Source organism: Carassius carassius, chromosome 35 (genome assembly GCF_963082965.1).
Source record: "Carassius carassius chromosome 35, fCarCar2.1, whole genome shotgun sequence".
Classification (NCBI taxonomy): Eukaryota; Metazoa; Chordata; class Actinopteri; order Cypriniformes; family Cyprinidae; genus Carassius; species Carassius carassius.
Window position 1 is genome coordinate 7,383,369 of NC_081789.1, and position 27,725 is coordinate 7,411,093.

Sequence of the window (27,725 nt, forward strand, 5' to 3'; positions counted from 1 at the left end):
ATTCACGGATTTGCATCGATTGCATAAAAGTTAACGATGCAACCTATGCATCAATTTAAGAAAGTGTGCATCAGATACAAGTTAGCATTTGTATCGAGACACATTGTTTCTTACATATTTACATCTGTAAAAAAAGATATATTTATATTTAATTATTAGATGCACTATACATTTCTTATTTAGAAAGTGACCAATGTAGATTGATTTATCGTCTCTAAACTGTTTCTCAAGCATGTTCAATCACCACTGCTGCTGCTACGTGAATATGACTGTCACAACACTATGGACACCGTGGCGTGTTGCATAGAATATACTGTAGATTTACATGGCTGTCTGTCTGAACCAAAACAAACTATCTGTACCATATTGAAAAGCATTATCTATTTATTACCATATTGCATAGCATTATCTATTAATTTCCCATTGCATCCTATTGTATTGAATAGCATTGAAATTGGATTTCACTGCATCGTAATGGGGTGAATCGTATCGCATCACACAGGTTGCTGCTTCATATGTATACTTTATGTATCATAACGTTGGCTATGCATTGAGATGCGTACCATATCCAAAACTTTGAATTTATCCTTACAGTGCTCAAATCTGCAAACTTGATTAACAATTCTCAAAACTTTGTTCATTGTTAAAACCTATATATTTGCAGGAATAGAGGGGTCAAGCAAACATTTAAAAAAACATGCATTGTATTAATATCCTTCTAAGGTATATATAAAAAAGAATGCATATGTGTGAGTGCATGTGTTAACTGACCACACACAGAATCACACACAGGTCATTCATCATGCTACTGACAGCCAATTCGCAACTGACTCTTGAAGAATGGATGAGTTCAAACATGAATGCTGCACTTTTGCATTCCTTGATGATGCTCTTTACTGTCATCCTGTCTGTGATCGGACCCCTAAAATGATTGTGCATTTTTTATAATCTTAAGTCAACTTGTTACAGCCATGTATTTTAAAGTTACCATGAAAATAAACAACTACATTAGCATCTTGCTTTTGCAGATGGTCCAATGGAATGTTAGAACTGGTGAAATGGCATGCTGTAGAAACATTTTGTCCTATGTCTGTGTGCAAGTGTGTGTTTAACACTTTCAACTATCAATTGAAATACATTTACAGAGGAATGCTCAGCTTTTATCTCTCTTAACCCACTTATCTTATCACTGTCTGTTTCCTTTCACTGCTTAAGATTCTTTCTGTCTACAAACTAGTTGACTCAAAAATAAAAATGTTGTTCCTCCAAACCTCTATGGTATTGTGTCTAAATAGCTTCTCCACCAAAGGGAAGTTCACAGTGATCCAAAATGTAAAGAAATAATCTAGATTTATGGAATGATATTGCGGACTATGGAATGATATTGCGGACATTATTCAAAAGGCATTGCAAATTGTATTTGCAATTGCGTTTTCAATTTGTGGACGCATAAAATGTGACATAATCCAAATGCAAATCGCGCATTACCGTTTTCATTTTCGATTAAGTGAACACACAGTGTCTGCCAAATTTAAAATGGAAATGCAAAGTCCGTTTGCAATTGTGTTTTCCATATCTTACGAGCTATGAGCCTGTCATATTTAAATAGCAATATTAATTACCACATTTGCCTTTTCACTCTCTCTGCACTGTGCATGTAAACTGCCAAAACTCAAATGGAATCGCAATACCTTTTGCATTTGAATTTCGAACGTCTACATGGAAACCTGCCAATCAAGTGACAGGGGTGGGGCCATTTTATTGGGCGTGTTTGCATTGGGAAGTGACGATCGTACTAAAATGTACCATGTTTTTACTAGGGTAAATATGAGTTAATGATAGTGTTTATAATTAAGCCACAGTAGCCACAAATGTACAGTTGTCTGAGACGTTATGAAATGTTCTTTAATATCATGAACCATAAAATGTAGTCAGTGTTCTGCTATTGTTTATTATCATAATAGGGAAACACAGGCCACACGTTAAGATGGTCACAGATCTAGTGCTGATTCAGTGTAGCTTGGTAGCTGACTGGTTAGTGACTGTCATCTCCAATGGCATACCATCTTTTAGCGCGTGTTCGAAACCCGGGCCAACACAGACGTTCTTTATTTTTTTGTTTATCCTACTAACTTCAGCCGCTGATTTCGGACTTGCATCAGTAGTTCAGACTTTGTGCATTCGACTCAGGAGTGTGATGTCTGCGAGGACGCAGGTCTGGTAATTCTGCAAACAGCAGCGTACTTGATAACATGTCAGCTCGCCTTGACTACTGCAATTTTCCTCACTGTATGATCGCTCGTTTGGCGGCTGAAGTTAGTAGGATAAACTAAAAAAATAAAGAACATCTGTGTTGGCCCGGGTTTCGAACACGCGCTAAAAGACGGTATGCCATTAGCGATGACAGTCACTAACCACTGAGCTACCAAGCTACACTGAACCAGCACCAGATCTGTGACCATCTTAACGTGTGGCCTGTGTTTACCTATTATGAAATTAAACAGTAGCAGAACACTGACTACATTTTATGGTTCATGATATTAAAGAACATTTCATAACGTCTCAGACAACTGTACATTTGTGGCTACTGTGGCTTAATTATAAACACTATCGTTAACTTATATTTACCCTAGTAAAAACATGGTACATTTTAGTACGATCTTCACTTCCCAATGCAAACACGCCCAATAAAATGGCCCTACCCCTGTCACTTGATTGACAGGTTTCCGTGTAGACGTTGGAAATTCAAAATGCAAAAGGTATTGCGATTCCATTTGAGTTTTGGCAGTTTACATGCACAGTGCAGAGAGAGTGAAAAGGCAAATGTGGTAATTAATATTGCTATTTAAATATGACAGGCTCATAGCTCGTAAGATATGGAAAACACAATTGCAAACAGACTTTGCATTTCCATTTTAAATTTGGCAGACACTGTGCGTTCACTTAATCGAAAATGAAAACGGTAATGTGCGATTTGCATTTGGATTATGTCACATTTTATGCGTCCACAAATTGAAAACGCAATTGCAAATACAATTTGCAATGCCTTTTGAATAATGTCCGCAATATCATTCCATACTTGTGCCTATATTTTTTAAAAGGCAATTTTGCAAAAAAAAGCCTGGGAAAATAAGTCTTTAAAAGGGACTTAAATGACACCAAGAAATAGCAAGATTTTAAAATAAATTCTATAACAGACCAGCTACCAATGTAAAGATGACAAAATGGGAGTGATATATATATATATATATATATATATATATATATATATATATATATATATATATATAGTGTACAAAAAAGTATAAATACTTTTTAAAGCCATATCAATATTACCCATACACACACACACACACACATATATATATATATATATATAATGTGTGTGTATTTCCCACATTATGGGGATCAAATGTGCCCACAAGGCCAAAAATTACTGGTATCACTTCTTGTGTATGTTGTTTCCCATAACGTGGGGAATACCGGGGACAATTTTGGGTTCCCATGAGGGCAACAGCTTATAAATCATTCAGAATGATTGGAACCAGTGTTTTTTTTTTTTGAAATTTTAAAAATGCAGAAAGTTTTGTGTGAGGGGTAGGGGTATAAAATCATTATGTCCTAAGGAATGTCCCCATAAAGAATGGAAACCAGTACATCTATCTCTCTCTCTCTCTCTCTCTCTCTCTCTCTCTCTCTCTCTCTGTGTGTGTGTGTGTGTGTGAGAGAGAGAGAGAGTAATGGACTATCAGTGATTGGACTGATGAAGGGAAGGGAAGGGGGTGGCTGGCATTGGTTTTTGTCGCTTTGATGCATGCTTTTCTGCCCCGCTAGATAAGATTAACCACTTAGAGATAACAACTCACAGCCATCTTATCAATCTGAATCTCACCAGACACAACATAGTGTGTGAATTTGTGTGTTTGTGTTTTCTGAAATCAGTTTCCATAACATAAACATCTAAATTATCTCTCTCATTTTTAGTAAGTTCAGTGAGTGTCTCATCTTTAAAGCGTTGCACCTGACCCTGACTGCAAGCATCAGTTTACTGTCTGTCTGTCTGATGTCTGTGATCTCAAACATCAGAGAACTCCTTTAAAAATACCTAAGATATGTGATCAAGATTTTACACAAAATAAAACTATAATCAAGTTCAGCATACGGGCTCTAGTGACCTGTCAAACATGCCAACTAATTTTCAGAGGAAGTTGCTAAAGGCAGGACAAATTGTTGCTAAAAGTTGCTAAATGACAACTGCAAAACTGCATAGATATACACTATATCACTAAATCTCAGCAAATAAATAAATAAAAAATAAATACAAATTAATAATTTTAAATATATATATATATATATATATATATATGATTATGAATTTGAAATGTTAATTTAGATTAGTTAGTATAACGAATATATATATATATATATATATATATATATATATATATATATATATATATATATTAAATACAACATTGAATTATTGAATAAACATTTACACATTTTATTTCTTATTGACTAGTAAAACTACACATTCTGAACAATTATATTTTTAAACAGTGTATTGGTAGTTAGTAACCTGTGCTACACTTCAAGAAAAGTCTGTAAAATAGGGCACAATGTACCGTGATAATTTGAAAGCATTTTCTGTATTTATTTTCACGGGTTTTCCATTTTTCTACAATATTGAATTTTAAACTGATCAACAAGTGCTGGTACAAACTAATAAAGTGTTCTGATAAATTAACAAGTATTATTGAACAGTTGCAACTAGCAACTTAATTTATGTGATATGTGTTCTGCTAGACACCTTTGATTTCCTCTTTTCTGTGTAATTTAGAACAAAACAGAGTGCCTTTTATCATTTGAGTCACAGTTGCTTAAAGATTTTAAAAATATCTAAATTTGTTGCTAGGTGATTTTTGAGGTTGCTAGAGTAGCCTGAAAAGTTAACAAAATGAGTTGGCAACACTGTGATTGGTAGCTAACACCATTAAACTCCTGCTCGTTTTCCTCAGCCTCTTGCGGTTATTTTCTGTGTCGTTAGGGGTCATGCTTTGGCCATAAAATGCCTCGATTACATAGCGCAAGTTCATTTATTATTTTGTGGTGACGTTTATAGAAAAAAAGTTAACTTTAAATTACTCGGATAATTACCAACAAGCCTTTATGGTATTTTTTCACGAGCGAATATCGGTCAAATGAGTTTCCAGCATACCAGTGTTTACAAGTCTACACTTAGCCTTAAGCAACACAACTTGAACCCTTTTGTTAGCCTATAATAGACCCAACTAATAATATTCTAATCAGTGCATGTAGCCTACACTACGAACAGTTAAGTAGTCTACACATAGTAGGCGTTCTGCTGTAACTTGCACATTTAAAAATAAAAAACTTGGGTTTTTGGAAGCCTACATTGTTTGCGTCTTATCTAGCCAATTTTAAACCGACGTTAAACTAAGTAGCCACTATTTGAACTCTTTTTTCGACTGCGCGGCAAGACTAGAACGCGGTTGTTTTAATAAACGATTATGAAACGATGAATGAAGCTGCCTACATGACATTGTCATCGACGCACTAAAAAAAAAAAAAAGTCGAATACGGCCGCGTCGCTCGTAGACAAACCGTAGACACCTGACACCTGAGATTGTCATCTACATTGACAAAGAAGACACGTAGACGTGCAGTCTACGTAAAGAGGATAAGTTTGAGGATGTTAAAACTGTCTGGTAAAGCTCCACCTCTTGACGCGAGCACTGGGGCGGGCTCGAGACGCCTCTACCTGCTTCAACTCCGTTATTTAAAAGCCTCCGTGACAGACGCGCAGTCCACTCAACAAACACGCTCAGTAGGGATCAATCAAATCAAAGAACTGAACGGAGAAGATATATTACAGCTCGTGAGGAAATAATTTCTTGCAAAAGTGACGGATAACTTTTTCTTTATTCGTCGTTTTGAATTATTCACCACACTTAACAGTAACTTCACATTTGATGGGACTCTCAGAAGTTTCCAGCTGTCTTCTGTCCGGAGCGGAGCATCACGCCGAAGAATTGATGGAGATTTTGCGAACTGAAAAACAACCTGGACGACAGCTGCATTTGTTTTGCACAGGATAATACTGTTTTACATAGTTTACAGTTACAGCTCAAAGAGGCTTTACAACCTGATGCCATAGAATATCATTTACAAGAACTTTATATTAAACGATCTATACTCTAGTGTTGTAAAGAACCTAGAAACCAGCACAGTTCTGAAGACCCCATAATGTAATCATGAACCATGCAAGCAAAATGGTCCTTTATAAGAAAATTGTTCTTTGCTGAACCTAAGAACCATTAAAGAACCTAGCTGTAAGATCCTATGGCTTGAAGCAGAAGAGAAGAGGGGAAAACATTGGCTTCCAAGTGATTTTATATTTAGAATTGAATACACCCTCATCATCATCATCACAGACTGGATGTAAAGATGACAAGCGTCTGGTTTGCTCTGCTGGGCTTCTTGTGGAGCTTTTATTTGGCAGGTAGCAGTTCTGCACTAGATGGATCTGAGCTTCAGCCCAACTTCATACAGCGGAGGTTGCGGACTCAGGAGAAGAGAGAGATGCAGAAAGAGATTCTGTCCATACTGGGACTGAACCACAGACCCAGACCGCATTTGAACAGCGGCAAATATAATTCAGCACCCCTCTTCATGCTGGATCTTTACAACAGTATGTCCACTGAAGAGAAGAGCGATGTGGATCAGTACAGATCACTGTTCACCACCACACGACCCGCTTTAGCTTCTCTTCATGACACAGAGTTCCTGCATGATGCAGACATGGTCATGAGTTTTGTCAATTTAGGTAAGATCGACTTTTACATTTCCTTTTTCACTCTTGTGTCCATTTTGATACACACGATGACATCTCAGTACCAATCTAGGTCTTTAAAATGAAACAATAATCTATCAACAATTTATTAAGAATTTAAATAATGTTTTAATAATTTAACTGCTTGATTTATGAGTTCTGATGAGCAACTCGGTGATATGTTTTATTCAATTAAAAATGATTGCACAAGCACACTTTTCAATTTAACAAAAACGTACGTTAAATGATTTTAGATACTGTATAGGCTATAGCTTAATAAATGAAAATATAGTATTCAGGCACCTCTATGTTAATGTGATGATCTACACCTGTGTTTTCTCTGTTAAGACATTTAACACCTGTTTGAACTTGAGGAGAACTGACTTCATACATCCACTTGAAAAAAAAGTTTTCTAAAAACCATTAAACATTTTATTTAGGGAACAAACACTCTTTTTAATTTTTGTTTTTAGCATGCATGATATTTGCTTTGACTATATTTTATAGCTAAACAAACATATTTTGAATAGCTTAAATATGAAGGCTATCATTCCAAAATGATTATTATTGTTATTCTGCTTGGAGTGATAATGTTTGATTTTGTTTCAGATTTTTTTCTGAGGCATTGAAGAAAAAGTAGTTTTTTTTTTTTTTTTTTGCGAGGTTTATTGGATATCACCCTTCAACACTTTTTAAACTGACATCTATCAAGCTCATAGTGACCCTAAGCACAGTGTCAAACCATGGGTCTGTTTATGCTCAGAGACTCTGTGTGGTTTGCTTCAGTAAACACAGACCTCATTAATGGAGGGAGTATTCGTGTCCAAGATTCACTTGTTTATGTGAACTTCCCTCTACAGGGGCCAGGAGTTGCCCAATTAAGTTAATTATAACAATACAAACTCTTCTGGCTCTGCTCACTGTAGCTGTGGGCCAATTGTTGGGTCAGATGCCAGAGATGCTTTTGTGTGAGTTGCGACATTAGTTTTTGGCTGGGTTTATTTCAAAGCTCATTTGTCTCTTTCAGTTTGTTTTATAAGACAATAAATGTGGTCTTTCTTGATCTGGTAGCGGTTTTCTGCAATCAGTTGATGGACACGTTATCGGGCTCTGCTTGGAAGTAAGCAGAATTTCATATCAACTGACCAGCAGTTTGTTACCTAATAGAGTCTTGAAGTGGCTTTTATATTAGCAGTGTGTTTCAGTGACTCATTTCAGTCAAAGTTATTGGAAATACAGTATGTGGACAGGACAGATAATTTTGCACTTGTAATTTAATATGGTTTTGTTCTAGACTCTTATAAGGGAAATCATATAACTTGTTTTATGTGATTTGTCTATGATTCGAGTGGTGATTCTTCATGGTCATTTACAGCAGTCATCTGTCTAGATCTCCTATGACTAAGCTCCAAATGTAGGAGAAAAAGGAACAGTATCGGCATACAGAAACTGACCAGTGTTGTATCACATCCAGAAATAGCCAGGCTTTTTCTCACAGACATTTGGATAGTCAGTGTATCCTATGTGAATCATCTTATGACTGTCGGAACAGTAGTTCAAATTTCTTTTTTATGGTGTGGCTTCATAAGTAGTCAGGATTTCCGCCCTAAAGAGAAACAACACTGGTACACTGAACACCATTATTATTACCTAAATATTTAACAAAGACATTGCCATTTTCACGTTTTTAATGTCACTGTGGAGCTCAGTGTTTGGCAGAATGTTCATACTTTTATTTTTTTTCATACTGTGAAGGAATTAAAAAATTAGCATCATAAAAGGGCTCCAAACTGCAAATAAAATGGTTGCATTTGCGACCAAAAACATTCAATTTCGAGTGAAGTTTTTGCAACTGGGCCTTTGTATTTAAAAGTTATAACTTAAAAATGTGCATGTGATGTCTTTTTTCTTGATTGTTTGTGTCGATGCACATCAAAGTTTTAATGAAAAAAAGTTTAAAACAGTCCTCATCTCTGCAGAACCGCAGCATTAACACACACCTACTTAATGCAGTTCAGTTGTGCAGCGCGTGAGAGAGAGAGAAATTACGGAGACGTGCAAGTAAAAGTGCACAAAAGCAGTGTCTAGTTTGTGCACAACTTGAACAAACTTCAGCAGGTAAAGCTGTCAGCTTTGTGTATATTGGCAATATTGTTAACAATTCTCATTTATAATGATTAAAGTAATACGCCACCATTTTTCCATATTCCACTATGTTCTTCCCTCATCTTAGATGAGTTGATTCGTACCTCTCCTGTCTCAGTGCGTGCCCTCAATTGCTGTAGTGCTCGGCGCAACTATGCTAGCATTTAGCTTAGCACCATTCATTCCTTAGGATCCAAACAGGGATGAATTTAGAAGCTACCAAACACTCCCATTTTCCCTATTTAAAGACAGTTACATGAGTAGTTACAAAAGTAAGTATGGTGACACAAAATAAACAGTGGCGATTTCCTAAGCGGATAAAAGTGAGGACTATAATGAATGGCGGAAGAGCACTTTGCAGTACTTCGACCTTGGTGCAAAAGTTTTGTATCGTATGGGTGATTAGTCCACACGGAGAGTTGTAAACGATGGAGAGTTTTTGGAGAGTTGTAAACGATATTCTTTGAGTGGATAAATCTGTAAATGCCACCCTTGCGTTTTTGTGTGGACAGTGAATCCGTATATTTTCGGATTAACATCAGCCCACTTCTCGCCCTCTAGACACTGCTACAGTATGTCTCTTAACAGCAACCAAAACATGAACAAAAACTGAACGATTGTCTTTTTATCAACTAACATGAACACTGATTATAAAATGTATTGTTCCATGTTCATTTGTATACCGCGCACAAGGTTTATGCTTATAGTTCATTTTTAGTGTATCTCTGTGGCAGAATTACAGCACCACATACTGGTCTGGCATGTATACTACATAGTTTTGTGTTGGTTTCGTGGGGACGCAGATATTTCTTGAGACAAGGGGAAAAAAAAGATTGGATTTGGAAAGCTCTGGCTTCGTGTAGATGTAGCCTCAGTGCACTTTTTTACTATGTGTAAAATTAACATGGCGGATAAAAGCAGCTAGTTTTTTATTTTTTTGTTTTTTTTTACACCAAATATATGATATAGGCGTGCTACTTACAGAACTCAGGTGATTTGTAAAACTTTATATGCTGTTGGGGTAGGCCAGTTTCAAATCACATATTTGGCACACTGCATTTGTCTTGTCTTCACTCAATTTAAAGTACTCCCACACAGCTGATGTCTTCAGCGTTTTTGTCTTCTTTTCCAGATGAACTGAATCATGACATTCATGACGTTCACTCATGGGCAGTGTTGGGAGTAACCCATTACAAGTAACAAGTTACATAATCAGATTTCTTTTTTCAAGTAACTAGTAAAGTAATGCATTACTTTTTAATTTACAAGAAAATATCTGAGTTACTTTTCAAAAAGGTAATGCCAGTTACTTTATTTTCCCATTTATTGACTGACAAGTCTCCTGTCCCCATATTGGGAGAAATCAGAAGTACAGAGGTGTTGTGTGTGCTGTATGAACATGATGTAGTTCTAAACTAAATGTCAATGTGCATTAATTTATCCCACTCACAAAAAAAACAAAAACATTTAGGATTCATCAAAATTAATTAAAACAGAATATCACGCAAACCTGCATTAAATATGTTAACACAAATGTATCTAATCCCATTTTATTAACTAATGTCCTTGCTGCTGACCTTTGATGATCCAGTTCAACCATAATAATAGGCAAAAATGACTTTAGATTAATTTTAGTTTTTTGTTTTTCTGAAGCGTGTTGAAACTTCTTCACCTGTGTTCTACTGTACAGACGTGAATTTACTTTTTCTTCAGCCTGAGGTTTATTCATTACACTTTTTGGTGTGAAAGGACTTTTACATGCTAGGGCTTTTACTGCTCATATTTAAAAAGTATCGCGAAAGTAACACAGAAGTAACGTAATGCATTACTTTCCATAAAAAGTAACTAAGTAATGTTATTTGTTACTTTCTTAGGAAGTAACGCAATATTGTAATGCATTACTTTTAAAAGTAACTTTCCCCAACACTGCTCATGGGTGATTCAAATTCAAGCATGAATAAAAACCATTTTGTGGGGAATACCAGGTGTTCAAAAAAATAAAAATAAATAAATGAAAGCATGCTACATGCAGGTGTTCACTTGAGCCGAACTCTGAGTTTGACAGATTTGAGTTTGAGTGATCTTTGTGACAGATTCAGGAGAATTCAAAGTTCTTGATGTTCCTAAATCTTCCAATTCTTCCTGACCAGTCTTGCTCTGTTTATAGAAGGGTAGAGGATGCCCTGAGCTTTTCTTGGCCCAGAGAATTTTGAGGAAACTCCCATCTCTTGTTTGCACTACTAATATTGTGTAATCCAGTAATCCAGGGAAAATCCATGGGGAAAAAAGCATTCATGTTTTCTCTTCTTTGGTCTATCATTGCCTTTTTCGACCTGGATCTTTTGTGCTCACTCATATTTCCTCCTGTAACTGTCTCATACAAACATATAAGCATTTTTAAACTCATTCTCTTCCACAGCACGTCTTAACTAGAGCTCAGCTGTCATTTTCCCACTTAGCAAAGTCAACAGCCACCCAAGAGAGCACAGGTAAGCTTCCCTTTAGGCCTGTAAAATAGTAAAAGTGACCCACACAGAGTTTTAGGGGGTTTCTCTGGAGCTTAGCAAGGTCTAAAGTCTAGACAATCCTAGCTTCTTATAACTGTATGAATCCTGTATTTCACAATGCGCTTTCATTTCGTTCTTGCGCTCTTAATAATGTCTTTTAGTGTGCTGAGCTCCAAATCTGGGCTGAGCTGTTTGTTTTGCACAACAATGTTCCTAATCCCAAATTTTATCAAATAATTAGTTGACCGCAATCGATCAATGAATTGTTTGATGTTGGCTGGTTATGCACAACATGGATGACCTCTTCTGAAAGACCGGCAGTGGATCACAGACACAGGAGGGTTGTATCACTTCTAGTCTGCATGCGGGCGTTAACATGGAAATTAAGGAAGGAATTTGAGTTATGCCTTAGCTTCGTAAAGAAGGAAAGGGATTTTCTCAAGGGTGACTCAGCAGACTGATAAGAACTGTTGAAAGCACGCAGCAAATGAGACTAATGGCCAGGCAGGCACAGATAAAATCTGCAGTCATTTTTGGGGAAAATTTGGCAGAATTCTGAATTGAAAAAATGTGGAACTTCAGCACTGCATTTTTATTAGCACATTTGCAATTAGTCTTTTAGCAGCAGCTTTTCTTCCAAAGTGACTCAAAAATGGTAGCTGAGAGCATTATCAGATTAGCCATCATCTCAAGTCATCAAGAATTTGACAGTGAACTATTACATTCTCAGTGCAAGTACCTGGTCCTCATGTGCACAGTGCATGTTATTCCACCATGAGAATAAAATAACCTGCTCTGCCTTTGAAAACATTCTTTCTGTAATATAGAGAACACCACCATCCAATCACTTCGCCATAGATTAAGTCCCTCTCTGTTTTTTATTTATTTATGTATTAATTTATTTTTGGAATATCCTGATTCCCAAGATTCATACATACAAGTAAATGTATACAGAAATCATATTTCATAACTGTCCTTGAATCACCCCAATGGAATATTTATAATAATTACAGGTCAGATTTTGCGGTAATTATCAGTTTTGTGTAATTCATCCATACAGGGTTGTCACATCTGTACACAAAGAGAAGGAGGTCCGTTTTTTGCTATTTTACCAATTATTTTTAGAAAATATAATATTTCTTAATTCATGAATAACAAAATAATGAAGGACAGCAATTGATTTTAACACTCGTGAATTAAAAAGTGGTCAGTGATATGACATCAGCGAATAATCTAAATCAGTGAGTAAGGTTTTTGATGAAAAACAACACACAAAAAAAGGTTAACTTTAAGCAATTTTATGTGTGCAGGCCAAGAAAGGTGTAGTTGCAATACTTATCTTTAAACACTGCATTTTTCTGTGGCTTTTTACACATGATCCTTTCTTACATTCAGAAATTAATTAGTTTTGTTGGATTGTTTTGTTTTAATGAACAAAATGGCTTTTGTTGTTCTTCTCTTTTAGCCTAAGGCCAGATCCCCTCGTTCTCTGAACTAAACAATTTTGGACAGTGATTATCTGACAAGGAATGCAAGTTTTAATCTCAGTTAAACAGGCACGCTGGAGTTGATGATTGTGAGGTCAGGAGATAAGCTTTTTTCAGGGAATGTCCTTTTGCTTCAGTCTTAGCTGTGAAGTCCTGATGCTATCTCTGCGTCTCATGCCATAGCCGTCAGACATGCCCCCACGACCATCACGGCGATCAGTTCTCAGGAATGTGCCGTTTTCTGCAGGTAGCTGCTCTCTTTGACTGAAGCATTTTGTCTTATCAGGGATCATATTGAATAAGGAATAAATAAGGATCTCAGGAGAATAAAACTTGCCGTGCAGTTGCCTCTGGGCTGTGAATTTGTCAGATAAGAAGGCGTTTGTTAAACCGATGTGAGAAGATACCACAAACCCAACATCTGATTACATGATAAATCACTTGTTGGATGGATCACATCCATGTAGCCACTTAGAAGTCTCACGTCAACATCTGAGTAATTACCCACAGAAGAAAAAAGGGACCACACCTCCACCCCTGCTTATTCCTTTAAGCCAAGTGTGGCATTTTTCTCTTTAGCGTGCTGATGGCCTGACGTCAAACACTCTTAAAGCCAAGGCTTGAACCAAGTCTGTGCTTGAAAGTGAAATGCTCATGCACAAAGTTAGAGATGGGTGGACAGCAGAGCGTGACCTCCCTGACAATCCTCTTGGGTTAACTTGGTGAGGTCACAGCTGAGCCATTAACCACTGGGTTCAAACCTACAGGTTTGCAGTATTTGTTACCATACAATGTTATGAAATAGAATGTTATGAAATAGAATATTAGTCAGGGGGATAAAAAAAAGGCATTTAAATGGATTAAAAATAATAAGAAAAATAAATATAGTTAATCTAAAAATGACTATATATATAATATTATATATATATATATATAATATTATATATATATATATATATATATATATATATATATATATATATATAATATAATATTATATATATATATATATATATATATATATATAATATAATATTATATATATATATATATATATATATATATATATATATATATATATATGCAAAATGTTCACAAAAGAAAAAACAAAATTTGATAATAAAACAAATGATGTACTTAGGCATGCATGTAAGATTAAATGTATGCATATTTTAAAATATTATTTGCAAATAGTTCAAATGGATGTGTTTGTAATAAATTTTTGCTTTAGAAATGTGTCTCTTTTTCTTATTCTCTTAAATCCTTTTAAATGCCATTTAAATGTTATTTAAATTACCCTGACTAATATCATTCTTTATAACATTATGTCATTTAACATTTGATCATAAATCTGTTACTAGTAAATGCTACTTTCTGCTCTATTTTTCTTCACACTCCTTCGCTGATAAAAACAAAGTGTTGCACTGGAATTCACGCTTGGCTTCTTGCACTCACACTTCCCTTCCTTGATTTGAGTTTGATTTGAAGCTGAAATGATTATAATAGCATTTTATTTGTATGTGATTTTAATGTTATTTCGGGTACTTTTACAATTATAAAGGATGATTATGTAAAATGCTAAGCAGGTGTAGTAATTAGCTTATTCTAAAGTGCTTAAAATAACATTTTTGTGGCTCATTACATGACAAAAATCCACATTAGATTGGGATTGGAAGGTATGACAAACGGTCAGTGGTTGTTTACAGTGAGTTTTTAGTATACGTATAGTATTAATGTCATAAAGTGTCATTTGTAGCTTGATGCCAATTGTAGCTGTTATGCATCTGTTACCCAGATGTAATTATATTTCATAATGTTGTCAATACAACTGTATTAAGATTGTAAGAAAATGTTGTTTTTTTCTTTCATAGAAAGAACTTTGATATTTGGTGAGTATAAAGTATATCAGAATCACAATGATGCCACAGTTTTCATTTGACAATGATGTTCTTGTCATCTTTTCTAATTAATGGCAATAGTTACATCAAAGAAACAGTGAGGACTTTGCCTCCTCATTCCAGAACACCACTGCACACCACTGGTCTGTTAAATATATTATAAAGGTGTTCCATCCGCTTCAGTGGAAGAATGCAGACATTCAAGAACTATTAAAAGAACTTAATGTCATGAAAATGATTTAGTTCCTCTGTTTCTAAACACATCAACCCAATTCTGCAAGAAACCTATCCCTCACTTATATTGTACACACACACTCTCTCCACCCATGGCGGAATGTCACCCAGTGCCCTCCATGAGTGAATAGGAAATGTGTGAGCACTCTTGATTTATGGCTCCACTGTTTTCTTCAGGCAGCAATGAATGTGTCTTCATTTAATGGTCAGTAGCACAATGAAGTGTCTCGTGGTGTGCTGAATCAGTCATCTAAAGAGGTTACATTGTTTTAACTTTTAATAACAATCAGACAAAGTGCAAAAAACTTAAGGCGAATGTGCTAACCTTGAAAAACATACAAATATACACACTCACTTCTATTGAGGCTGGCGGGAAATTAAGCATTAGAGTTATACTTATTTACAGTATGTACAAGATGTTGGACTAGTATCGAGTTTGGGATTGGTTAGCGATTTTACTTACAACGTGTCCTACCTAGAGTTTCCAGGAGGAAGAAGCCTATGGAAGGGGATGTCAGAATACACACAATCAAAGAGAGAGAAAGATTTTGGCTGTTGTACTAGCTGCTGTGGAATGCAAGCCACCAATATTTTGACTTCTCCTTTGGAAACAGCTGCGTTTCCTTTTTCAAAGATATTTTTTCCTTATTTATCAGATCCCTTAGGGGAGATCCATCTCTGCTGTCTGACACAGACTTCCTCCTCTAAATCTGTGTCTCCAGCCAGCCCTGAGCTCACACACACCTGCTGCAGCACACACAGATGGCTCTAACAGGTCTCTCAGCCTGGCATGCTCACACAGACATACACACACAGGTAGCCCCAGTTGTAGGAGACACCACATACAATGCCTCGAAACAAACACCAGAGGTATTTCAAGACCAATTTGCCATTCGACCCCCTAAGTGATGGAAAAAACACCACCTTGGGGTGCCCTCAATGGCCAGAATTGGTCCCATAAGGTTTCAAAACCCTAACCCAAATCTTTCAATATGGGGTAGACAGTATACCACCAGTGGAAAATTTCATTTTTTTGGAAATTTTTCATATACTATTCAAACAGAGGTTTGTCTGTTAAGGTGAATGTCGTAACATGCAGTTTGTGTAGGTAGCCAGACAAAACAGAGTGGGTTACTTTTGGTATGAAACGAAGTCTCAGCTTTCAAATTATGTCATTTTTTTAAGAAATTCAAACTATATATACTGTTTTGTGGCAGATGACTATAGCGCTTAAGTTCAAGTAGCACATGAACTGATAATCTTTTCCTTTTTACTAGTTATAGCATGAAGTAAACATGAATAAACATCAAAAGGTATCTGGTTTCAACTGCGGAAAGATGTCAATACACAATTTTTCAAGTTCAAGTCCACCAAAACTAATCTACTCTCTTGTCTGGTTTGTTTGTTGGACAAAAAGTCAGATTCGGCTTTATGATTGGTCAGATTGCCTCTCAGTCAAACTCCCAGTGAAGGGTCAGTTGGCTAAGGGATTTTCTTATGTCAAGTAGATTCTTTCTTTTTTTTTTTCTTTGCTGCAAGTGCCAAAAACACTATATGGACTTCCAATACCAACACCATAGTTACCATAGATAAACCAGTCAGAGAAGACTGGGCTTGTCAGAATAAATTGCTGCAGTATTACTATACTATACTATGGAAGTCAATGGGGACCAACAACTGTTTGGTTACCCACATTCTTAATTTATATATGAGTAAATGATGACAGATTTTTCATTTGGGGTAAACTATTTCTTTGAAAGCTGTGAAAAAGAACTTGATACAGTATTTGCAAACTCTTTGACATGACATTTCAGGAAAGTGCACAAACAAACAAATGAATAAATGTAAAATGTAATGTATGTAGGTGAAGGAGGGGCTTTAGTACTCTTGTGAGGAAATGACTTAATAAACTAGCATCCTTCAATTCATCCTTCAAAAAATGTTCCATTAAACATTATATACTGGTAAAAAAAAAGAAAAAAGAAAAAAAAGTGTAGGCTGAATGCACTGTAAGTCGCTTTGGATAAAAGCATCTGCTAAATAAATGTAAATATAATTTAAATTACAACAAAAAATGGCTGATTTACCAGAGAAGTCATGAACGGGTTATTTTTGTGACAGTTAATATTCAGTTTATGAGTTTATGGCACAACTTTTTATGGTCTGCAAACAGTGATTAATGGCTGTGCAACTCCAAATGTGATTAATTGATGTGATTGATTTACGATGCCCATACAGGTATTATGCAAGTTGCCATTGTTGCCCATTCTCCAATATTAGAGCCACAGAGGTTGGTATCTCCTCATAAAATAAGACTCAATGCGCACCTAAACCATCAAAAACGCAACTGAGTAGTGAACATTTACATCCTGTAAGCAGTTAAAAACAGCTGAAGAACTACAGTAGAAAGCCTTTTATTACTTTTCACTGTGGAATCAAATTTGGTGTAATGTAGCTGGTTTCTAAAAAATGTATATTGCAACAACCATATTTTAGCAAAGAATAACACTACTGAATATGTTACTTTAGCCTATTCTGCTCAAGATGAGAAAAAAAGAGTGATGGATGGCAGTACCACTATTGGCGTCCAATTTTTCATTGTTATATAATTATCTTAATAAAGAGTGGCTTAGTTTTCCAAAACTCAAAATTAGACAGAGGTTGTTTATGTTTTGATAACATATTTGTCTCTAGGAAAATAAGTCCAAGCATCTTTATTGTGTCATTTTTAGGCAGTGAGTGTTGAGGTCTGCACTCTAGTAATACTGTTCGCATATCTCCTTTGTGAGGTTGCCAAAGTACAAAGTACCATTAGTCTATCCCAAAATGTTTTGTCAGCTGTTCTCATGGATTATGCCTTTATTAATGTTTCTATATGCCGAAAAGAGGGAAAGAATGGGAATGTTTATTTTCCAGACCATTTCCTCCATTTTATGGAATTTCCTCCTTATACAAAAAAGACATTATAATATTTGTTGACAGGTCGTTGGCTTGTGTCGGCACTCAAGTGAAAATGGATTTGTTTTGTGCCTGTTAAAGGCAGAACAGCTGACTCTTGTAATGTCTGTTAGTCTTTTTCCCTACACATATGCATAACTTAAAGTACACATTCTCCTACACAAAGCAAGTTAACCTGACTTTGTCCCTGAACTGATGAAAACACACACAGACACACACATCCCCATACACAATCCCTCTCTGTTCAGTATAATACTGCTACTGACACGCAGGTATGGCTATCTGACTGTGGCCATTCACCATGATGAATTTGCTTCAGATAGTCGGTGCTGGTTACAGAGATGAAGAGATCGAAAGACATCAGAGATCTTTTAACAGTCACAATTATCACAAATTACTGCTGTTCTTTAAGTAGCCTGCAAATACAGAGCAATGCAGACAGATTTAATTTCATCCCGTCTGAAATGTCAGATCAGTCCAGAGAAGATTTGGTCCAACATAAAACTATAAAAATACATTTCCCTAAAGGTCAGTACAACAAAATAAAACTGACAGGATGATTTAATGCAAAATAAACCTGACAGTCCCAGATGTGAAGCAGAGAAAATAGTACAAGGCAGCTTTCCAAATAATAATAAAAAAATAATCATAAATGGACATGAAATATTGATCTGAGTGTAAATTATTTCATTATGTGAGAATAAAGAGAGTGTGAAGTGATTTGAGAGACATAAATCTAGCACAAGCTATGCAGGAAATGACTTGCTTGGGACAACAGTCAGTTATACCACTGACCAATCAGAATCTGGTATTCCAAAGAGACGTTTAATGATCTTAACTATTATCAGTTAATGGATTCAAGTTTAAAATGGTATAAAATTGTATATGCATGGAACATGAGACACAATATATTGTTACAATGCTTTATGTTCTTTCATAAACCAATGCAACTTTATGTAATTCATCATGAGGTTTCTTATAATGAAATATCACGATTGACTCTAGTATCTAAAAAAAAATTGACTCTAAAATCTAGTAAGTTTGTAACATCATATAACTACAGTTAAAAGAGCATGATCTCTTTCCTACTGTTCACACCAAATGATGGATCTTTATGACTGTGTCATCTATGGTCTGCCGTAAACTATTGCACCTCTTTCTGACCTCTGCTCAGAGCTCTGACTCCTGTAGTTGTGCCTTTGATGCTTTGTGTGGGTCAGAGACTTAGATCATGGTTGTAGGAAATACCCAGGGAATGCTGTGTCAAACCCCTACCATCTCCCAGCTTCCTGAATACAAAACCCCATGAACCCCGGTCTTTTATCCACATCCAGTGACCAATTTAAGACTATTGGTATATTATTAACCTAGTGTTAGTCCCTTGAAGTGGGTTATATAACTTTTTGTTGTGGAATCAAAATTGGCATCAAGAAATGTGAAATGTCTCTGGTATCTAAAATATTGGCATTGTAATAATTTCTACTGTAGCCAATTCTGCTCAAAATTAGGACAAAAAATGTGATGGATCACAATACAACTATTGGTCTCCATTTTTTTCATCATGTAATTTTCTTACATAAATGCTTAGAGTCATTGAACATTCACAAACATCATTGCAAAAGTAGTGTGGTGAGAACTACAGCTCTTGACTGGTGGTTATAGATAGAGTTTAACTGATGATCATATTTACAGATATTTAAGCATTTTGCCCTAATCAGTTGCTTTATCGGTTTTGTGAAATTGGATCCAATGATAAATGGCTTTAAGAATTGCATACAAGATCACCATTACAGCTAATAAATAAATAAATAAATAATACATTTATAGAAGAAACTACACCATTTACTTTAAATTCCTTTTGTACGTTTTTAAACTCTTTTATTAAGTATTGTGACTCGGGAACTTATATAAATGCAGTGCTGTACCAGGTGAGCTACAGAGCAAGTTTATTTCATAACCATACATATGTGAATGTGAAAAGGTATTCGTTTAAAAATCATGCTTTAACGTAAAAGTGTTAACTGAGGCCGTTTTATAGTATATATTGTGCAAGGAACTGTGTAAAAATAAGTTGTTAATTGGTAATCAAAAATTAATAATCTGTATTTGTAATTTGTTGGAAAAAGACATACTTTTATGCATGTGGGGTTGGGGGGGGGGGGCACCTGTAGGGCACCCACTGGCAGACGAGCCACAAGCACGTTTTTATATGTTATATATTTCATGTATTTATATGACACATATTCTACATTAAAATACATTTAGAATGAACAATAACTGCTGTACAAAGAGTAAAAAATAAATAAATAAATAACAAATTATTTACTAATAATGTACAACCCCAAATCAGAAAAAGTTGGGACAGTATGGAAAACGCAAAAAAAAAAAAAAAAAGTGATTTCTAAATTTACTTTGACTTGTATTTCATTGCAGACAATATGAACACAAAATATTTCATGTTTTGTCTGGTCAACTTCATGTCATTTGTAAATATGCATCCTTTCCTGTCATTCAGACCTGCAACACATTTCAAAAAAAGTTGGGACAGTAAAGCATTTACCACTTTGTAAAGTTGCCATTCCTTTTCACAACACTTAAAAGACATTTAGGGACTGAAGACACTAAGTGATGAAGTGTTTCAGGTGTAATTTTGTCCCATTCTTCCTGCAAACAAGTCTTAAGGTGGGCAACAGTACAGGGTCTTCGTTGTCGCATTTTGTCGCAGAATGCCCACACATTCTCTATTGGAGACAGGTCAGGACTGCAGGCAGGCCAGTCAAGTCCCCTTACCCTCTTCCTCCGCAGCCAAGACTTTGTAATGTGTGTAGAATGTGGTTTTGCATTGTCTTGTTGAAATATGCATGGACGTCCCTGGAAAAGATGTCTTCTTGAAGGCAGCATATTATGCTCCAAAATCTCTATGTACTTTTCAGCATTAATGTTGCCTTCACAGAAGTGCAAGTTACCTTTGCCAAGGGCACTGACACAACCCCATACCATGACAGACCCTGGCTTTTGGACTTGTTGCTGGTAACAGTCTGGATGATCCTTTTCTTCTTTGGTCCGGAGCACACAGCGTCCATTCCTCCCAAAAATTACCTGAAATACTGATTCATCTGACCACAGTACACGTTTCCACTGTGTGATGGTCCATCCCAGATGCCTCCGAGCCCAGAGAAGTCGACGGCGCTTCTGGACATTGTTAACATAGGGCTTCCTTTTGGCACAGTACAGTTTTAACTGGCATTTGTGGATGTAACTACGTATTGTGGTACTTGACAAAAGTTTGCAAAAGTAGTCCTGAGCCCATGTGGTGATATTTCTTATAGATGAATGACGATTCTTGATGCAGTGCCGCCTGAGGGATCGGAGATCATGGTTGTTCAGCTTAGGCTTGCGCCCTTGTCCTTTACGCACTGAAATTCCTCCAGATTCCTTGAATCTTTTAATTATGTTATGCACTGTTGAATGTGAAATATCCAAATCTCATCCTATCTTTCTTTGAGGAACATTGTTTTTAAACATTTCAATAATTTTATCACGTATTTGTTGGCAAACTGGCGATCCTCTGCCCATCTTTGCTCCTAAAGGATTAGACCTTTCTTGGATGCTGCTTTTGTACCAAATCATAATTACAATCACCTGTTGACATCACCTGTTTCAATTCACATCATTATTTAACCATTTTACCTCATTACTAGCCCTAAATTGCTCCTGCATTTCAGGGCTGTAGTTCGAATAGGAATAAGTTCTACCCAATAAAATAACAAGATAATTCAAATAAAATTAGAAAATATAAATTATTTATTTTTTATATTCTATTCATAGTTGAGACAAAATCATTATTGGCTCCACCCCCACCCCCTCCTCAAACTCTGCCTATGATTACAGTTGATGGCATTTTACAGCTTCTAGTGTTCATTTCAGTTGGAAACTGCCGTGAATTGTATGTTTAGGTGTGTGTTTTGGAGTTGTGAAAAAAATGGGGGCATGTTTTTCCAGTGAGCCTATGTTGGAAATGTTACAGCTTCCCATGCCAACAAACTGCCAGAACTGATTTACTGGCATTTCTAACAACGTCTGTTTACTCATGATCTGTAAATGGTAAAATGCTGTAAATTTTTTACTTTTAATTTCAATTTCTCTCAGAAGATCTTATAAATACTTAATTCATCAGAGACAAGCACTGAGTAAATTTGTTATTGGTTGTCTATTGCTAAATACCTTGCACTTTTTGATACTACATTATATTCGTGTGAAACCACATTGCAATGTGAACTGTGTTCTAGAGCAGGCTTTCATAACCCCAGGGTTATAGGTTTGGTTAATTGTTATAAAACATTATTTAGGTTTTTAAGCGCATCAAAAACAAGTGCAGTTGTACAGATGACAAGCAAGTTGCGTTAGCTTTTCATTACAGAAGCTGGAACAATTAGATTGTGGGGGAAGAGAATGTGAACAGGGATTCTGAAGATAATTACATAAACACAGATGGATTCTTCACATGCCTGGCTTCACAGCACATTTTTATTGGTTAAACTGAAGAAGACAGCTTTCAAATCAACTAGTTCTCAATGTTTCATGTGCTGCAGAGATGCAAGAAATAATTGCAGGCTTTGTGTATGGTCAACATTTTTTTCTCACAAGTTTGTGGTGACTTGATTTTGTATTGGGCAGAATAGTTAAAAAGCTTTAGATATAAATTATGCCTTAATACTTAACAGAAACTTGTTGGTAGTGACTTGTTTTGCACCAAAGTACTACATGTATAAAGCAGATACTTATACACATTGCAAGTCTACATATACAATATTGTATACACTGTGTACACTGTAGAAAACATTGCATTTAAAATGTTGTAAAATTATTGTTAAAATTGCTTTTATAAAATGTTTGAATCACAGGGACTATGGGACATTGTCAGAATTTCCTGTGTAAACCATTACATTGGTTGGTATGAGCATAATTAAATCAATATTAAAGTGATCATGTTATTTATCACCTGTATTCCTAACAGTACAGTATACAGTATAAACTTACACATAGATTTTAAGTAATTTAGGCTGATATTAGTTTTCCAGTTAGGAATTTTTCAATACAGTCACCATCCCATGATGCTTGTAACATTGTCATTGTATTTTAGCCATAGGGTGAGTAAATAAACACCAAATTTTCATTTTTGGGCAAACTTTTCCTTTAACTTTGCGGCCTGATGTCTCTCTCATGGGATGAAGAGGATTAAGTAAGTACGTTTCCTTTAACTTTGGAGGAAGCGGCACAACAGTCAAGCCTCCTACACAAAGTTTTACAAAGCATCTTCTGTAACACTTTAAAAAACAATGGCACTAATATGCATTAATTCATGCTTAACTAATGCATAGATAATCAAGTAATGTATAACTCTTGAAGAACTAAACTGCTTTAAGTAATCATTAGCAAATGATTTGCAAAGGTATCATGTTACAACTGTACTTGTTGAGGCACGACTAATTCAAAATCCATAACCACAATGACATATTACTTAACAATTAGTTAATAGTTCTGTGCCTCAACAAGTAAAGTCATAACATTGTAGCTTTTTAAGCTATCAAAAATACAAATGAAGATTGCTGCATAAGACCAGAACAGTGCTCACTTTCTATGTCATAAATACGCATTAACAAAACTCTCTAACACTTAAAGGGGACGTCTCAAATATATTCATGTGTGCAGGGGCAGATCTACCGGGATGGCATGGGGTGGCAAATGCCACCCTAAAAGAAAGCCTTGCCACCCCTGCTGCCACCCCAGTTTGCAGGAACGAATTAAAAGTTATGGCCAATTTGAAAATTTACGAGCAAGAATCTCCAATGTGCGACTGAGCGGCAAGAGACTGATTTGTTTGGAAAACATTCTGACCGCGCGCGCGACGTGAGGGAACAAGTAGTCGCGAGGAGACACAGGAGGAAACAGGTAAAAATTGATTATCTATCTATCAAGAAATGAAGCTATAATGAAAGCACAGTGCTAGCATAGTTGTGTAGTCTACTACGTGATACGTTACCCACTTTTAAAAAGCGTGAGGATACGTAACAACTTCGTTGTCAGAACTTTAACACTTTCGTTCATAAATTCACCCTGTCTGTGTTTGCAAAGCAACGGGGATTGAATCGTGGATTTCATCTACAAATGGAACTTGCTGTATAAAGCAGAACGTCACGGAATTCGGCCATTTTTGAATGAATAAATCAAAAGTAGGCCTGTACATTTAATCAAATCTCGATATGGACTAGTATCTGTGAATATTAAAGGTCAAAGAGACTGCAATTGTTGTTATACATGTCTCTGGGAATGAGCGCTGAATGTGTGCTCTACCACACACACACACACACACACACACACACACACTGAAGAACGCGTGGTGTTTCAGCTCTTCACTCTTCTGATAGGCTACACATGTGCATGTCAGCACGCTATGAGAGGATTTCACCATTTCATTTGATAAAACTATCTTCATACATTTGTATCGTATACACAGACAGAAACTGCAGTGTCTTTACGACAACCTGTCAAAATAGAATTTTGGTATAACTTGAAGAAATTTAAACAGAAATATAGTTCTATTGCACAGTAGAGTATGCTATACTTCAAGTAGGCCTAATAGCTAATTATAATAATAATAATAAAAATAGTTTATTAAAAAACACAGAAACTCTGTTTAAAACTCACCACTACAAATGTCTACAACCCACCAAAATAAAAGTTCGGTCTAAATGAAAAATAAAAAATATGTAAGAAATTGCACAGTAAAATATACTTAAAAAAAGATCTACTAAAATGTTATTTTAAAGGAATATCACACAAGTTTTCCTAGATGTTTTTATTTAAACTTGCCAAAACAATAACACCATATTTTTCAAAAATAATTTCTAAAAGTACATTTGTATTTGTGCCTATAATGTTTATTTATTATTATTGTCAGCTAAACAGTTTGCTTCCCCTCTCACACATTGGCCACTCATCACCTGTGTCTTAACCTTAATGCCTCTCCTGTGATAATGCCCCTTACTTCTACCTATTAAGTGAGATCACATAGTCACATGGTCACGTGTTCCTTATATGAACTGTTTCAAATGCAAGACATTGATTGCATGAGATTAAGTAAATGGCAGCCTGTGTCCTTTTGTAGTGTGTAAATGTACTATTTATCATCAAACTGTGACTAAATTCAGTATATATACGTCTGCCATATGTTGCCACCCCTCAAAAATTCCTGCCCCCTTCTCGCCACCCCATCAATATTTTTCTAGATCCGCCTCTGCATGTGTGTCAGTGTGTGTATGTAGGTGATGTGTGAATTATGTGTGAATCGTGTGAATTATGGATCAGCGTTGTGACCAACACCGGCAACAGCAGCTCACTTGTGGCTCAAACTTCTTTCCCTGAATGCGTGCAGCAACTTGAGTCTGCAGCAGGTGGAACCACTTTAACAGTCTGAGATTTCTCCCTGGGGTTCGTCCCTTTGATGGTGGCTGGACGACCACTCCTAGGAGCCAGCGCGGGAACCATCGGCTGACTTAGCTCTTGATGAGCTGGTCGATCAATGGTTACTCATTCTGGACAGCCTCGACGCTGACCAGGAAAGTTTTGACTCCAGCCTCCAGAACTCAAAACGGGCCATCATACGGGAGCCGCAAAGAATGTTGGTGAGTGTCATGACAGATGAAAATAAACTCCGCTGTAGAGAGATCTTTGGTCATCCAAGCAACCATCAGTCCATGCTGAGAGGTAGGAATGATTTTAAAAGCATTGACTCTGTCCAGGAGGGCGGAGCTATCAGAAGATAGAATCCAGGGCCTTGTGCTGTCTGAGATAAAATTTCCCGGGACCAGTGAGCCTGACCATACACCAGCTCTGCCGAGGAAGTTTGTAGATCCTCCATGGGAACCGTTCACAGGCCAAGAAGGAACCAGGGTAGCCACTTACTCCATCTGTCATATGTCAGACTGCCCTCAGTGCAGTTTTGAGAGAGCGATGAAAGTGTTCACATTGGCCTGTGGGTGAAAGCCCATAGTATGGTGAAGCTGCATACCTAGGACCCGAGCCACCTCCTTCCACAACTCAGATGTAAATTGAGGGACGCGGTCAGAAGATATGTCTGATTGTGTGCCGTTGAAGCCCAGATCTGAACATCCGTTTTCAATCCATGCCACATGAACTTTGATGAGACCAGTTTCTGTGAAGCTTTCTGCCCGGGGTGTGACAAACTATGGAACTTCTCCACTGCACAGGTACCACTAGACAAGGGAGGTCTCTGGAGACATTACACTCCTGCCTCCGTGAAGCAGACGTCAGCTATTTTCAAACTTGAGATAGCTGTCCTGTAAGCCTGCACATTGTGGTCAGATTGCTGGTCAGCTGCTAACTGGACAGAGCCTACACCCAAGTGTACTGCTTACACAGTGTCCCTGAAAAGGCAACCTATCACGACGTTGCTTTTTCTGTCAATGTGCTTGATATCTCTCGTGAACTCGGATATGAAGGCCAGGTGGTGTTGTTGTTGTGATGACCAGGGCTCAGAAACTTTAGACATAGCATGAACCAAGAGTTTATGATCCACAAACGCTGTGAAAACACGTCCCTCCAAAAAGAAACAAAAGTGTCTTACTGCCAGGTAGAGAACGAGCAACTCTGTCAAAAGTGTTGTACTTATGCTCATTTGGTCGGAGCTGCCAACTGAAAAATGCAAGGGGTTGCCAAAAACTATTTACCAGCTGTTCGTGTACAGCACCCACCACACAGTCTGAGGCATCAGTAGTGATAGCAATGGGGGCATCTGGAATCAGATGGGACAGCATGGTTGCCTGTGCTAAGGCGAGTTTAGCATCCTCAAACGACTTAGTCATCTCCTCTGACCAGGTGATCTGTGTATTCCTGCTGTGTCCAAAGGGTGCAAAAGCTCAGCTGCTCGAGGAATGAAATGATGATAGAAATTCACCATCCCCAAAAACTCTTGCAGTTGCTTTGGTTGTGTTGAGAACAGGGAACTTTGTAATGTCGACTTTGTCTGGTAGGGGAATTGCCCCCTCGCTTGTGATCCAGTGACCAAGAAAGTCAGTAGCAGCCAGGCCAAACTGAAACTTGGCAGGGTTAATTATCAAGCCATGTTGGCCGCGGCAAGCGAACAGCTATTGCAGATAAGTTAGGTGCTCTCTTCTGGAAGCGCTCACGACTAAAATGTCGTCCAAGTGTACAAATAAAAAATCCAGGTCCATCATGGGCTGGAAGGTTTATATAATCTCTACATGGGCGGTGACCACCATCCGTGGGGATGAGGGCGAGGCCCAAGGACTGTTAGAGCATTGCATTATAGCCTGTTTTTCCACATTAGTAAACTCTGCCTTGGCAATTGCCAGTTTCACTGAATCTAATCGATGAGCCCAGGCATGAACCAGCAGTTCTAATTTAGAGATATGGTGTATGACCTAATGGCTGGCCACTGCCGAGGAGAAAGTGGTTTTAGTGAGATTTGGAAATTGACAGAGCAGTAGGGTGAACTTGCAGTCATCTTTAAATGCTCTGGACAGAGTGGTCAAGGAAAGGTGCTCCTTGAACAATGTAAAATATTGAAACCTTCCGCGGTGACCAATCAGCAGTTTTTGAC

At 36.8% G+C, this 27,725-nt stretch overlaps 1 protein-coding gene across 2 annotated transcripts in view; it reads left to right on the forward strand.

Annotated features, from left to right (window-relative positions):
* Window positions 1-5,783: 5,783 nt before the first annotated feature.
* Window positions 5,784-27,725, forward strand: part of bmp6 (bone morphogenetic protein 6) — a 54,109-nt gene continuing 32,167 nt past the window's right edge. The window contains exon 1 of one of the 2 annotated variants that reach the window (XM_059524366.1): window positions 5,784-6,847. In XM_059524366.1, coding sequence (XP_059380349.1) covers window positions 6,469-6,847 — 379 coding nt within the window. In that variant the 5' untranslated portion in view covers window positions 5,784-6,468. The remainder of the gene's footprint in view (window positions 6,848-27,725) is intronic. The other variant, XM_059524365.1, reaches the window with a different exon arrangement.